General features: G+C 40.4%; 1 protein-coding gene across 2 annotated transcripts in view; it reads right to left on the reverse strand.

Annotated features, from left to right (window-relative positions):
- Positions 1-15,536, reverse strand: part of CCDC93 (coiled-coil domain containing 93) — a 95,915-nt gene that overhangs the window by 25,414 nt on the left and 54,965 nt on the right. For both annotated transcript variants that reach the window (XM_008586827.1, XM_008586826.1), the window contains exons 12-16: positions 10,344-10,460; positions 6,247-6,309; positions 2,280-2,353; positions 1,050-1,131; positions 1-72 (exon numbers count right to left, since the gene is read on the reverse strand). In XM_008586827.1, the coding sequence (XP_008585049.1) occupies positions 1-72; positions 1,050-1,131; positions 2,280-2,353; positions 6,247-6,309; positions 10,344-10,460 (408 nt within the window). The remainder of the gene's footprint in view (positions 73-1,049; positions 1,132-2,279; positions 2,354-6,246; positions 6,310-10,343; positions 10,461-15,536) is intronic.

Consider the following 15,536-nt stretch of genomic DNA (forward strand, 5'->3'; position numbering starts at 1 on the left):
CTTTTCGTCTCCACCTGGTGTTCTCTCAGCTTTTAGGTTTTCAATTTCCTGCTGCAGCCGCGACATCTCCTCCTTTAAAAGCAATATGAACATTTACAAAACTTGAACAAGCTAGTAATTGAATGCAATTATTTAACTATTTGATACAAAAGTCTTATTTCCACATTTCATAAGTTTATGCTAGGACAAAAAGCCAATTAGAAACTAGTTGCCCTAATCCCCAATTTTCAGCCTGGGAAAGCTCTTTTCAGGATACAGGCAGCTGTACCTTCGTCAAAGGAGCCTTTCTTTCTAAAGGGCCGGGGAGATATGAAGGAATCACTGAAAATTACAATGAATGAGTGTTTTAAAGCCTAGTTCCAATCAGCCTTGTCTGCTTCCTCTCCCTAGCTGGCCTCAGCCCTATCCTCCTGTCTACCCTACCTGGGGCCCTTCCAGCCAGGAGCCTTGCCTTAAGTCCCTCTTCCAATTGCCATCCTCTCTGGCCTTTAAGTAAGATACAGCTTTCTGACGGCTCCTGTGCTGGAGTAGCCTTTCTACCCCCGAGCTCACACAAAACTCGCTGGGCCTCATTTCCTACCTCCCACTGCAGTTACCTGTGCACGCATCACCCCCTCTAGACTAGACCACAAGTTCCCAGATGGCAGGAATCAGGGTTTACACATGACACACAGACATCCCAGGTTTCGGGACAGGCCTGGTTTTGTATGATACTATTCTTTTCACAAAGGCCATCTGTCAATAAAATACGATGTATTATAAAAAAAGTTATAAAACTTTTCTTTCAAATATATTTGTAAATTAGATAACATTGTTAGACTGCGCTCTCAATTTTGAGGTTTGGCACACAGTTACTAACCTAACTCACTTCTGGTTTCCTTGGAGGGTGCCTACCAAAGTGCTCTGTTCATCTTACACAATGATACATAACCGCTTGATGAGTCTACTTTTTAAACTGCACTTACGTAAGGATGAACAGGAAAACAGGAGGTAAACCGAGAGATTTTATAAGACCCCTGGTTTGTCTACTGACACCAAACAACACTTACTCGACAATGTGCTTTAAACTCCTGTTCTTGACTTTTCAGATTTTCATTCATGGCTACAAGTGCTCTCAAGTTCTGCAGAATACTGAAGAGAAAATAATAAAAAATCACATACGGCAGGCCATTATGCTTTTATGAATCACAGCTAAAACCAGGTCCCCAGCTACAGAAGGACTCCCTTTTTAATTTCCTGTCTCCCCCAAGAGTGTCAAATGTGTTCTCCACAAATGATAACGACTTCCATTTAACTGACATTATTATTCATTTACAAACTCAAGACCATCAGGCCGGATCCAAACAAACATCACAGATTCCGGTATTAAAATGTTAACTGTAGAAACATCAATGAGTTTCAATAGTACTGAATATATTTAATGATACCCATTATTCAACTGTACTCAAAGTATATACAGCATCAAAAACCATTTTTAATATCCATTCTGAAAAGAAAACAAGTTGCTTAAGGCCATTAAAAGCACTAATTTGAAAACAGTCAAATATCTGACAGCACTTTGCTCTATATCATGAAAGAAAGGTTTCTAATTATACAGCCAAGAAATCTGTGGGTACTTACTGCTAAAAATGTACATCAAACCAGAACTGCTCATTTTGTGTCTGAACTTTTCACGATTTCACCATCTCATTCACATAAGTGATAACGAGACTTTACCACCCACCCAGCGTAGAGATAAAAAGGTCAAATATTAAGTGCTTCCTCTCCTCTAATGATAACTAATTTTACATGGAAAAAAAAACCAAAACACAAAAACAAACTATAGCAGCTGTGTTTTGACAAAAAAATGACTGCATCTTTTCTCCCAAGGAGATCAGGCTAAAATGGGTGCTATTAAAAAACTGGTAACAGTGGTTGAATCTAGAGAGAACTGGGTGGTTGGGGACTGCGAGTGAGGGAGACTTCTTACCATATGCCTTTTTGTATCATGAAGGTGTGGCGGTTTTCAAAACCAGAAAAACAAATAAAAACCATGCTACTTCTGAGTGCAAGGGGAATTGGGAAGAAGGTGGCTAACTCAGTGCAGCCCAAGCACATCTCAGCACATGCCTGAGCATCAGAGTCCCCCTTTCTGGATGAGCATGTGAAATTAATTGACCTGTATGTGGGCAAAACTGATGACCTTTGGATGCTTTATCTGTGCTCAAACCAATTAAGCAACCAGGTATTGGAAAGGTTACTTTCTTCAAGGAAAATAAGCACATGCTGAAACCTCTCACCTTGGATCGGCTTTGGATTCAATCTTCTCGAGGGCTGTTTGCTCTTTGTCCAGTTTCTCACTATGACTCTTCAGCTGCAAGACAGAATGGAGGCATGGATGCCAGGAACTTGGTAGTATAGAAGAGTGAGCACTTCCATTTTCCTTCCCCCTGGCTTACACCTGTACCCTGCTTCCAAAAAGTGGCCAAGCCCACTGGATGTGGCTGTACACTGAGAAAACAGATGGACCAGAAGTGGGATGGGGTGGAGAGGCAACACAAAAAGGTCAAAACCAGACTCATCTAGACATTCTACTGGTTAAAGAAACCTTGGCAATGGTTTTAAATCACAGTAGCAAATGGATGGAAAGCCAAAAGTAATGCTGAGAGCAGGTGCCTTTTGGTAGCAAGGGGAAAATAAAAAGAATGGTTATGAGAGAGACCTGGATTTAAATCTCAGAATACCACTATCATGGCTGTTACCAGAGGCAGGGTTAAAACATTCCAGACTTGAGTAATTTCAGCTTTTTCTGAAGTGGATAAAGAGGAAGTAGATAAAGAGGTTTTTTTTTTTTTTTAAAGAAACTGTGAAGAAACTCAGATTTTAATGTATACAGTGTGCAGTTATATCATACAACTAAATACTAAGCTGCTATTTTAAAAAAAAGAGCAAAGCAGCTTTTTTACAATGATCTTTAATATTTGCTGTGAGGTGAAGAAAACAGAGGGTAAAGCCATGAGCACCACATGCTTCTAATATGTCTAAAGGAATGCATACATTGAATGTAAACATGTGTAAGAGCATATACATGTAATTGCTTGTATATTCATAAAATATTTCTTAAAAGATTCCAAAGAAACTGGCTACACTGGTTGCTTCTGGAGAGGATGTCTGGATATCTGGGTTACCGGCATACATACCCTTTGTACTTTTTGAATTCTAAACCATGTGAATGTTACCTACTCAAAAAGAGCAAGTAAAAAAAAAATCCAAGAGTTCTAGTTGAAAATGGCAGACACAGCACAAGCTGCAGCAACCCCTTCTTGCCCCAAGTCTCAAAACGTCCAGACTTTTATGTTGGAACACAAGAGTGAGTAACCTCAGGGGAGGAGAAAGATGGGACAAGGAAGATGCCCAGCAGGTAGGAACGGACTGAGGAGGATTGCTGTGTGGTGTCAGCAGCTGTAGGAAGGACTGGCTTGCCGGGTTGGAGAGCTACATTAGGAACAGCCAGGTGAGCCACACAATGGAGCCTGACTCCTTTAAACACAAGAGCCAGTGCTTAAGCTTCAGAGGCAGGGCAGGGTGAGATGACCCAGAATATCAGTTACCACTGGCTGACCCCACCAAACAGTAGGCAGCACATTTTTAGAATAAACACATGAAGCAGACTGCGTAAAACAGATACAGCATCCACAGAGATGGTAACAGAAAATTTCAAAATCAAAGATGTGCACATAACCAAGAAGTATCAACAGGTGAGGAAAGATAAAACCATAAAAAGATATTATCAACTCAACAAGTGACCTGAAGAGTTACAAGGAAAGAAAAACTTGAGACACATTTAATCTCCTTTAGGAGACACAAGACAATATTGCATATATTAAAAGGAATTAGCCTCACATATAAGAAATCAAAGTTGTGACTGCTGAAGTTACAAAGTAGACAGACCAGAACCTGGCAGCACAGGCTACTGACACAGGGGCCAGCCAGCCTCCTCCACAGGTACCACAAGCCGCTGCCCAGCACCTTCCACATCTGCTTTACTTTTCCTAAATTTACTGGACAGACAAGTCTTCCCTGTTTCTTTCTTTTTTTTTTTTTTCCTAGTACATAAATAGTGTATGTCTCTCCATTTATTTATGCCTTCACAGCAAAGTTTTGTGATTTTTCTTTTTTTTTTTAATTTTATCGATATACAATGTAGTTGATTTTCGTGTCCCTTTACTGATCCCTCTTTTCTCCCTCCCTTTACCCCCTCCCACCTATCAACATTGTATCTGTTCATTTCTTAAGTTCAAGGAATTGTGATTGTTGTGTCTTCTTCCCTGCCCACCCCCATTTATTTGTGTATTTATTTATTTTTAACTCCCACAAATAAGTGAGAACATGTGGTATTTCTCTTTCTGTGCCTGACTTATTTCACTTAATCTAATTTTTTCTAAGTCCATCCATGTTGCTGTGAATGACAGTATTTCATTCTTTTTTATAGTAGAGTAGAATTCCATTGTCTAGAGGTATCACGTTTTCCATAATCTACTCATCTGATGATGGACATTTGGGCTGGTTCCTACTCTTGGCTATTGTAAATAAGTGTTCACTAGGTTATCCTAGAAGGGCAGGTTTTGCTGGAAAGATAAAAGCCAGAAACTCTGGCGTGAAACGGTTTGGAGTGCTCATGTTGCACAATTCTTGCCATAAGTAGATAAGGAGACCCAGGCCCAGAGATGAAGGTCATTACTTATTCACAGGTGACCAAATCAAGCTTCTCCATAAGTTCTTCAGCAGTAGGTTTTATATAGCTTCCCCTTTTTCTACACAGGAATTAGTTTCACTGTCCTACTAGATAGGAAGCTCTCTGAGAGGGCTTCAGTGCCTGGCAGCCTGCATTTGGATCCTGACACCCCTGTGCAAGGCCTTAGGCAAGTTATTTAACCTCTCCACCTTTGTTTCCCCATCTACAGAACAGGGATGATAACGGCATGGTGCTAGGATTGTTGTGAAGATTTAATGAAATAAGACCAGTGATGTGCCCAGAGCACACCAGCACATAGTAATGTTGGCTGCCGTTATTTGAGGATGAGAAGACTAACCCTTTTTATTGACTTAAATCACACTCCCCACATTTCTAGCACATAAAAAGGGCTCTACAAATACTTGATTTAGTGTATAGTACAAAAAAACCTCTTCATAGCCACTTAAAATTTACATCCTAAGGCATATACATGTCTTAGAAAATTGATATCAAGATGTTTTGTCTTTAATCCTTTCCAGATTGTTATACAAAGACTGATCCATGACTTGGCAAACTTCCTGCCAGGGATTCTGCAGCACTAAAAGTATTACAGCAGCAGGGATTCCACCCCCAGAAGCTTGCCACCTAATCCATAAGGAATGTGGTCACAGAACAATGTAAAGGGAGCTGATCTGTCCACATGCAATGCAGGCATCTTTAGAAAAAATGAAAAAAGTTTTACTCGAATTGCCATTCTTGTGCCTGCCCTTTTCAAACATTCTGACTATAACTGAAAAGACTAGTCCAGGTCAGAATCGAAAAGCTTTGTCAGGTTTATAGCAAGGTGGCAAATTAAGTGCTTTAAATTGGCAAATTTCATGTGAAATTTTAGAAAAGTAGAGACTGGCTGGTTTCAGAGAAGTTTTTGAAGACTGCAGCTTCCACGTGGTCCAGAAATGGTAGGAGTCTCACAGTGAGGCCCTTCCAAAGTAGAGCTACAGCTCAAGCACCAAAATCACAATGAAGAGAGCTTTTCAGATCTGGAGGAGGTTAGCTTTCTGTGGAAATGCAAGGGGCAAAAAATATCTAAACACTCCTCATAACAGAGGTCTCATGAGAGGCAACTGTTTTCCTTGTCTGGTCTCCTAGGCAATCAGAAGTGGGAGGTGAGCAATGCTATGATACTGATGTGAGATGGCACCTCCCAACCTTGATCAGAAACTGAATCACATGGTTCAAATGCACCCCACCTGCAAACCAGGCCTGCCCTCCTCAGGCGGCCTTTCCTGACCCATGCAGTCCCACAGTGACCTCTCCCACCAAGACTGCTGAGGGTTTAGAACATGTCAGTGTCAGAGAACTGATGACATGGGTCACACACTACCATGTAGCTACCCTATGTCCTCAAGTGGGCCAGGCCTCAGAGAACAGGGTCGTGTCTTCTCCTACAGACTGATGAAACACGGCATTCCATTAGTGGTATAGGGCAAAAATGAGTTTCAGCAAAGGCTGATGAAGGAAAATCTGCTTACCTCTGTCAACGTTTTCTTCAATTCATTATATCTGGCTTGTAGGTTGGTATGACTTGCTTGCAGCTGTAAACGAAAGATAAAAGACACTTGCTCTCATCTGATCTTTACAACAACACAGATGTGGATAGTATTTCCATCTCACAGATGAGAAAATGGAAGCTAAGAAAGATTTAAACTGAGCACATGTGGGAATTTTAGAAGGGTTGCCAGCAATAACTATATTTTAAAAAAACCCTCATATTTGATTAGCACCAAGTTCATGTCAGGCAATGTACTAGGTATTCTGCACAAATCATATCACTGAATCCTTATATTCAATGGAAAAATACATTATTATTGTTTTACAGATAAGGAATAAAGACTCAGAGGGGTTAATTTACTTGACTGAAGTCTCATAGCTAATAACTGATGAAGTCAGGAATCAAATGAAGGTCTATGACTTTTTAGTATGGCTACAATCAATTCAATTAACCAACCTCCCTATGCACAGAATACAAACTGCATTTCAGCACTCAGGATTCTAGCACTGAATATATGTGGCTGGCAAATGATGCCAGATAGAAGAAAGGATTCAGGACTTCAACACTAAGAGAAAGAAAACAAATTACCTTTACTGTTCAACATTACATAACTGTAAACTCACATCTCGAAAATGTCCATTCCCTTTTCCTTACTAAAAAGGTATGTCCTTGCATTGTCTATAAACTTTTAGAAATCTGAAAACATTCTTTTTAATTTCAAAGGGTCTGTGTATTTCTACTTCTGAAAAAAGGAAGTGGCAGAAAAGCACGGTCAGATTCTAGTTATTACCTGGGTGCAAGTTAACAATGAAAAATTTTAACCTATATACCTCGATGATTATTTCAAGACAACCTTCCCCATCCTTGAGCCCGTAAGCAACCTATTAGGAGTAATGATTTCTGAAGGTGACGTAACTTCTAAGTTGTGTTCTAGATATCGGTCTTCATGGCTGATGAATGGTTATACTTCCGACAAGGCCTATCAAGAAGCCAACTCAAGCAGACAGCAGAAGTGATAAAGGAGGCAAGCAGGTGGGCTCTGGCATCTCCCTTTCCAAAAGGGGCCATCTGTGCAATGAGAACTTTTATTTACCTGTTTGTGAAAATGAGAGATGCAGGTACTTGTGCAGAAAGTTGGGTTTTCTCTTGAAATCCTAGTTATTTAACTCTTGAGACTTATTACTATGGTCTGAATGCTGGTGTCTCCCCAAAATTTATATGTTGGAACCTAATGCTCAATGCAATAGGTGGGATCTCTGGGAAATGATTAAATCATGAGAGCTCCAACCTCATGAATGAGATTAGTCCCCTTATAAAAGAGACTCAAGCAAGCTTCCTTGCCCCATTCTGTCATGTGAGGAAATAGCAACAAGGCATCATCTATGCACAGAGTAGAGAGCAAGCCCTTAACAGACACCAAATCTGCCAACACCTTGATCTTGAACTTCCCAGCCTCTAGACTGTGAAAAATAAAATTCTGTTGTTTATAAATTACCCAGTCTAAGGTATTTTGTTATAGCATCCCAAACAGATTAAGACAAGGCTCCAGGCAAGGGTTCTGAGCTTTTGCCACCTGCTTCACCATCTGTCTGACCCTCCTCACCCCTACACTCACTCGTCTGACATTTACCCAATGTTCTGATTGAATGAAGTGTATGGGAAAAACCAACATGACACGGTCCTTACCCTCAAGGAGATGGACCAGTAAATGAGAAATTAAAGTATAAAAAGAACTGAGGCAAAAGCAGATCGAAAGGGGGCCTTTTGGAATGAGGCATAGCATTCCTTCCCCCAAATTTAGGCAAGAGGTAGAAGCAAATGTACGCCCGTACTGAGATACTCTGGTTCCTGGGTTCTGCAATAACTTCAAAACTACCTTCTCTCAGAGGATAAAAACATTATGATAAAGAAGCCTCATCCCTAATTCCTGTTCATCCTGATTCTGAGATGAGTTCTTTTGAACCAGTTTCACGTCCTTATCACAATGGTCAGGAGCCGAGGTGATACTCTTTGAGCTAAGAGTTCATTAAAATGTCTAAATAAATAACTGAAAAGAAAGCAAATCACAGTCAATCTTTGCATCCTTCTTTGCTTTTGATCCAGAGCATTTTGGTAAAATCAACTTTTGTTTGTTTAGCTATGGGAGAACAAAATTCTAATAGAACATATTCAAACAAAGAAATGATTGAGCAGGACCATTTTTTTTTTTTTTTGTCCTTTTCGAGACCGGCCACACCGCACTTAGCCAGTGAGCGCTGTGAGCACACCGGTCATCCCTATATAGGATCCAAACCCGCGGCAGGAGCACTGGGAGAACAAAATTCTAATAGAACATATTCAAACAAAGAAATGATTGAGCAGGACCATTTTTTTTTTTTTTGTCCTTTTCGAGACCGGCCACACCGCACTTAGCCAGTGAGCGCTGTGAGCACACCGGTCATCCCTATATAGGATCCAAACCCGCGGCAGGAGCACTGCTGCGCTCCCAGCGCCTCACTCTCCCGAGTGCGCCACGGACTCAGCCCTGAGCAGGACCATTTGATCTGGTAATATCTTTTGAATATGTGGGACTTGAAAGAATGAAAAATGCACAAGCTCAAAATACCAACTGGTACCCATTTTTGGAAAATCAATTGTCATAGACACTACTGGTTCTTCAGAAAGCCATATTCATTCCCATACTCTTCTGCTACATGTATTTTTCTAATTAAATCTCATTGCCAATCCAACTGAAATATGTAACTTTTTATCACCCAGTGACCGTTCCAAACTCCCCAGCTTCCTCTTGTTTCTACTTTCCAAGACAAATATATTAAGGTTTTTCCAAAACGGTCTCCTCAGCCACCAAGTACCATAGAATGCCATCTCCTACAACTGTGTTGTTTTTTTTTGTGACCGGTAAGGGGATCGCAACCCTTGGCTTGGTATTGCCCGCAACATGCTCAGCCAGTGAGCACACCAGCCATCCCTACATAGGATCCGAACCCACGGGGGGAGCGCCGCTGTGCTCCCAGTGCCGCACTCTCCCGAGTGAGCCACAGGGTCGGCCCTCCTACAATTATTTTAAAAATGATCTGGTTTCCTCCATCTCCTCTGCCATCAATAGTAGTAGTCCATGTCTACACTACTGCATCAGCCCCCTAACAGTTCTCCCTGAATCCCTTCTCATCCAAGTCCAATTAATTCATGCTCCCACAGCAAAGAGAATGGTCTTTGCAACATGCAACTCTGTTCATGCCGCTCCCCTACTTTAACCCTTCAGTGGCTTACACTGTCCTTAATACGACCTGGAAGATCCTGTTTGATCAGACTCCTGCTGACCAACTGCCTCACTTATAATGACTCTCCAGCCACAAAACAGAAATTGACCAAGACTCTTCCTCCCCCTGGTCTTTGTTCATGTTGCTCCATAAGTCCCTACCAAAGCCCTCCACACCTCCCATGAAGACTTCCTGCCCAGCAGTGTCCACTCATCTTTCCAGTCTCAGTCCTCTGTGGCCTGAGGCTAGGTCAGGTCTCCCTTCAGTCACTCTCTCAGCTCCTCACACTTCTCCCTCAAGCACTTATCACAGCTGTAATTAAACAATGATGAGTCAGATGTATTTTTTTGGTGTATGTCTCCCATTAGACCTTAGATAACTTGTTCTTCACTCATCCCCACAGCTTAGATCAGTGCCTAACACACAGCAGTGCTCAGTAAATACTTGTGAACTAATGCTATTCTTGCTTTGTGTTGTTCTAAAACAGAGGTTGGCAAACTTTTTCTGTAAAGGGCTAAGTAGTAAATATTTTAGGCTTTGTAGGTCATATTGTCTCTGCTGCAACTACTTTGTTAATGTGGCTTAACAGCAGCCACAGAAAATACATAAACAATGGTTTTGCATACATCCCATAAAACATTATTCACAAATCCAAGTGGCAGCTGGATTGGCCTGAAGGATATAATATGCCACCTCCCATTCTGGAATCTCTTTTGACCAACTTATCACAAAGATCTTAACTCCTTCCCCAATTTCTCCCTTCTATGAAGAATGATTTCACTTTACCTGAATGAAATTATAAAAAGAAAACACCAACCTCTTCCAGATGTTTGGTCTTCTGCAGAATCTGCTTGTTCAAGGAAATCACTTTCCGATGATGTAGCTGGGAGATTCCTAATTTTTCTGGGCTTTCTTCAGCTGATAGCTCAGACTGCTGTGGAAAAACAGGAGGGCAGACCCAAAGGTCTTAATTAGTCCACCTCAATTCATGTGATCCATCCCTGCTCAGTCTGAGTCATCCCTACACTACTGGGCAGTCAATCACACCAAGCCAGGACATCTACAGGGCCCTGTTCAAAACCCTGGTCCAGAGAAGGAGATTCTGACAAAATGATCAAATCCCTATCAACAGAATCTGCATTCCTGGCAGAGGGAACAGTAGAAGCAAAAACACAGAGATATATGACTGTGGTTATGTTAATATTATATAGGAAATAGGCACCTACCACAAAGGGTCTTAAATAGGGTAACAACGCGGTCATAGTGATGTCTTCAAAAGGGAGTTATCAAGAATGTTGAATTGACTCAATTTCACCAAAGCATTACAAGCATACAGTTAAAAAGTCCTACCATTTAGAAGCACTTATGATGAAAAGTGAGTCTCTTAACTAATTTCCCCCCAGGGTTGGGCCCGCTCTCATTCAACCATTTCTTATTTCTGATCTTCTGGTGTTAACAGAGGACAGATTTGACAGGGATAAATTTTGCTGAGAGAGGAAACTTCTGAAACTGTATAAGTGAGGAAGGGATGGAGAAGAAGGGCTAGTCAGGACACAGTGATTGTCAGGACTAGAAGTGGGTAAGAAAGATTTCTGGACAGGATGATGAGGTGAAGGTGGCAACATTTTCCAGAAAAGGAATGGCCATTACTGAGAAACCATGCAAAGAAAGAAGTAGCTTGGTGTAGATGCTGAATGCAAGCACTTGCCCCAAGACCCCTATGAGAAGCCCCAAGAAAAAGAAACGAGAAGGTCGACCCTGTTGCAAAAGGTGTTCTTAAAATACTTCTTGGATGATTACAGACAGTTATATTAAACAACAACATTTCCCTTTGTACAGGAAGTATCCAAATTCCAAGCTAATCATTGATTTTTAAGCCCAACTTCAACAAAACTATTTGGGGATTTGACTTTCCCTGCATGTTTTAATGGTGATCATGGGCTTGAATGTCTGGAAGTCTTTTAACTGCAGAGAAGTGAGATGGGAAAGAGAGGAGGAGAAGATATTGGATGGTCATAACCATCATTTATTTGGTTAGGGATTTTTCTAAATAATTCAGCAGCGTTATTAATGGATGATTAGTTTTTAGCAGTTTAACAACTCTGGAGATGGGAAAAAACCAGCAGGTATGAATGCATAAAACAGATAGGAACATCATTTTCTATCTCCTGGGCTGTTAGGCCATAAAGGAAGTTGAAAAACTAAGCATTTGGTATTACAACATAGCTAGCTTTGAAACATGGGACTTTGGAAAATGCCAACATTATTTCACCTTGTCTGGATTTCTGGGAATTGGAGTTGCCTTTTTAAAATTAATTTTGGACACATCAAGATATTCACAACCTATACAGTCCAGGGAAGGAGAAACTGTTTCTGAAAACTATTTGAGAATATTAAAAAAGGGGGAAGAGGAAAGATTGCCCACTTCCTATTTCCAAATCACTTGTTAGAAAGTGAATTACAATGAACTAATTATATCTCTTCTACTCTAGATCACCCTGAATTATGTTCAAGTTAATGTGGCCACTTTTGAATGCTATATATTTAATAGCTTTTCTCTTACAGTTAATTTCAGATTTGAGTCTTAACATCCAAATCAGATTCCTTGACACTGATTTCCAAAGTGTCACTGTGATATCTTCAGGGCATTTTACTTCACTAGCAGAATTACATAAGCCTTCTAGTTCATGATTTATTAATATCTGAAACAGAATTAATTCCCCATTCATTGGAACTGCCCCACATGATATGTCTCTATGTCTGAATTCAGGATTGTTCTTGAGTATCCTGACCTCCTCCAGCTGCCTGTCTAGCCTCCAGACCGAGATGTGGGCAGGCAGCCTCCCATGGATCCAGGTATCACTCACTCCCAGACCTCCTCCAGTCTGTGGGGGCTAAGTACATACTCATTCAATTCTGTTCTGCAGCTTAGGCATAGGTTGGACAATGTCTCCAACTCTTAGCAGGTTTTCCTGCTGATCAACTGCTTTTATGACCAAAGTCCCAAAAGAATAAAAACTGCATTCCCCACCTAGCTTCCACTCTCTCTTATTAGTGTATGTAACACACATAAAACTATATGACCTTCAAACCTTACTTACAAGAACTCTTCTTAAAGTAAAAACCAATAGCTATCTTATACCTGGAAAGATTTCCAGGCTGGTTGACTATCTATCTATTATCTATCTATCTAGACCTAAATCCTGAACTACATGGTTTTTCAAGACCCTTTCAGGGGGTCTGTGAGGTCAAACACTTTTTTATAATAATACTAAGATGTTATTTGCCTTTTTCACTCTCATTCTTTCATAATTGTACAGTGAAATTTTCTAGGTGTTACATGACAGGTGATATCATTGCTCTGATGTTAACATGTAATGTGTTTATTACTGTTACTTGTAAATGAATTAATACATAAGCTATTGGGTCCTCAGTAATTTTTCAAAGTCCTTAAAGGAGTCATAAAACTAAAAATGTTGAGATCCACTACTTTAATCTAAGGGGACTTACTCACTTGCAAATTCACCCCTTGACTGGGAAACTACTCATTGACTGGAACTTGAGAAATCTGTGTGTTGACTGGAACAGACAATGAAATGTGCCCACTAAGAGGCCAGCTATCGTGCATATAATGCTGAGATGGGAAAGTTCTTTCTGATTCCACTCTTTTACTGAACAGTTGATTCAGAGAACTATACAAACAGAGAAAAAATGACTGCAGTGCATGGAAAGAATCCTGAAGTCTCTCTACAAACCTCTATCATACCAGTGTTATGATAGTATATGTTACAAGCAAACATGGACTTTCAAAATACTTTCTCTTATTGCTAGGTAACAATTCTCATTACTCTGTGGAGTCTCTTAAATTTGCATTTACAAAGCATCAATGCACATTAATATCAGAATATTTAAGTACCATTTCCATATTTGACATTTCTCTAATCCTCTTAAAATAAATAATAGCACATGTACAGATCCATAGTACATATAAATTTGTGAGCTCCTCCACTTGCCTTTGAGTCTAGAGATGGTGCTATGGAAATCTGTTTTGTTTAATAGGAAGTTATTTCGGGACAGATAAAATAGTTCATTACAGAGATGAACTAAAGAGAGTTCTTAACCTAGTCAATGGAAAGCAGATTGTGCCTATATTCCAAACATACTTCTTATTAAGCAATCTAAATTTTCGTTTCTTCCAAATACCCTTCTCAAAGCCAAGAGAACTCAGACTGATGAAGACAGAAACGGGTCCTTAAAGCAATAGGGCTCATACAACAAATCATTCACTGAGAGTTACAATGGGAAAAAAAGCTGAAGATGACCAAGTTAGATATTCAATGATGATTCGAAGCTGGACAGATGGAAAAGAGGAGTAGGGGCTTTATACTAAATCCCTCACAGAAAAAATTTAAATCCTGGGGCATCTTAACTGACTTCTACCTGCAAGATGCAACATCTGTCCAAGAATACCAACCATCTACAAATATCCCATTTATGTTTACATTGGAGTGAGGGTTGAAGTGCCAATCTAATTTTGTTCAACAATTTCAGATTAAGAACGTGCTTTCAAAACCAAAGAGTGGATTAATACAACTTCTAATGCAGATTCTATGTTTTCTAATAATTGACAGATATTCACAACTTCTATTCTTAGAGAAAACAGATTTAAATATCATCAAATAATATTAGTCCAGTTCAAAATGGTAAATTACCAAGAGAAACAAAAAATGATTACTTTAGCTAAAACTATATAATTTTATAATTGAAAGAGACCTAAAAGGTTATCTACATATCAACCTTCTTTCTAATGCAGGGATCTCCTACATTGTCACCCTCCCCCACCAAAAATGGTCACGAAACTGACAATAATAAAGGATCCCTATTTCACGAGGGTGCCAGAAGTTCTCTATACTGAAAAGAGATTTCAGTTTCTGGCACCTTGCCTGACCCTTCGATTGAAAACAAATAAACAGACAACAAGATATTTATTAAAAAAAAAATTTTTTTTTAATCTATGAGCTAGCAAGAATGTTAAAAAACTCTGGAAGGCCCAAAAGAAAGTGAAGGTGGGAATCCAGGAAGGTATGTGTACCCACTGAAGTTGACTTTTTTTCCTGAGGGTATTTGCCAAAACCAGGAGATCTCAAACTTTGATTTTTACAAATCAGTAACAACTTCCCCCGTATACACCTCGACACAGATGTACTGGTATGTCTATGTAGAAAAAAATCTGCAATGAGATTCTGTAACAACAGATTTGCCCTTGTGTAGTTCTACAATCTAAATTCACACACTACCTGGATGGTCAAAAAAACCCACAAATCAGGACTATTTGTAAAACGGACCTGGGCTGAGGTGTCCCTGATGCTTGGCAGAAGCAAAAGCAGATCCTCCCTGGAAGAAAAGAACTTCAACTCTTGGCCTCAAATAATTTTCATAGATAAATTTCCAAGAAATATGGACTCACAGTCAAAAATCAAAAGCACATCAGGAGTCAAAGTATCATGAACAAAGCTAGCAAAAACAAGACAGAATCACACATACATGCCCATTCCTCCCTGGAGCAGAACAGATTAAATCTAATCACTCTTCAACATGACAGTCCAACTTTTCTAGAAGTACCCACAGATCTTCCACTTATCCTTTCTATAACAAGATGCCAGTATCTTTCATCATCTTGGTTGCCATCCTCTAGACATACCCTAGTTTATAAGTGACCTTTTAAAGCATTCCTGATCGGGCCGGCCCGGTGGCGCACTGGATAAGTGCGCCGCTCGGGAAGCGCGGCGGCGCTCCCGTCCGAGGGTTCGGATCCCACATACAGACCGGTTCCCGCTCACTGGCTGAGCAAGGCGCGGGAGCAGCGCCGAGGGGTGTGATCCCGTTGCCGGTCCCCGGTCCGGTGCGGGGGCAACATTGAGGGTTGTGATCCGTTGCCGGACACGGAAAAAGTCCGGTGCGGGGGCAACACTGAGGGTTGTGATCCGTTGCCGGACACGGAAAAAGTCCG

Source organism: Galeopterus variegatus, unplaced genomic scaffold, assembly GCF_000696425.1.
Source record: "Galeopterus variegatus unplaced genomic scaffold, G_variegatus-3.0.2 Scaffold4140, whole genome shotgun sequence".
NCBI lineage: Eukaryota > Metazoa > Chordata > Mammalia > Dermoptera > Cynocephalidae > Galeopterus > Galeopterus variegatus.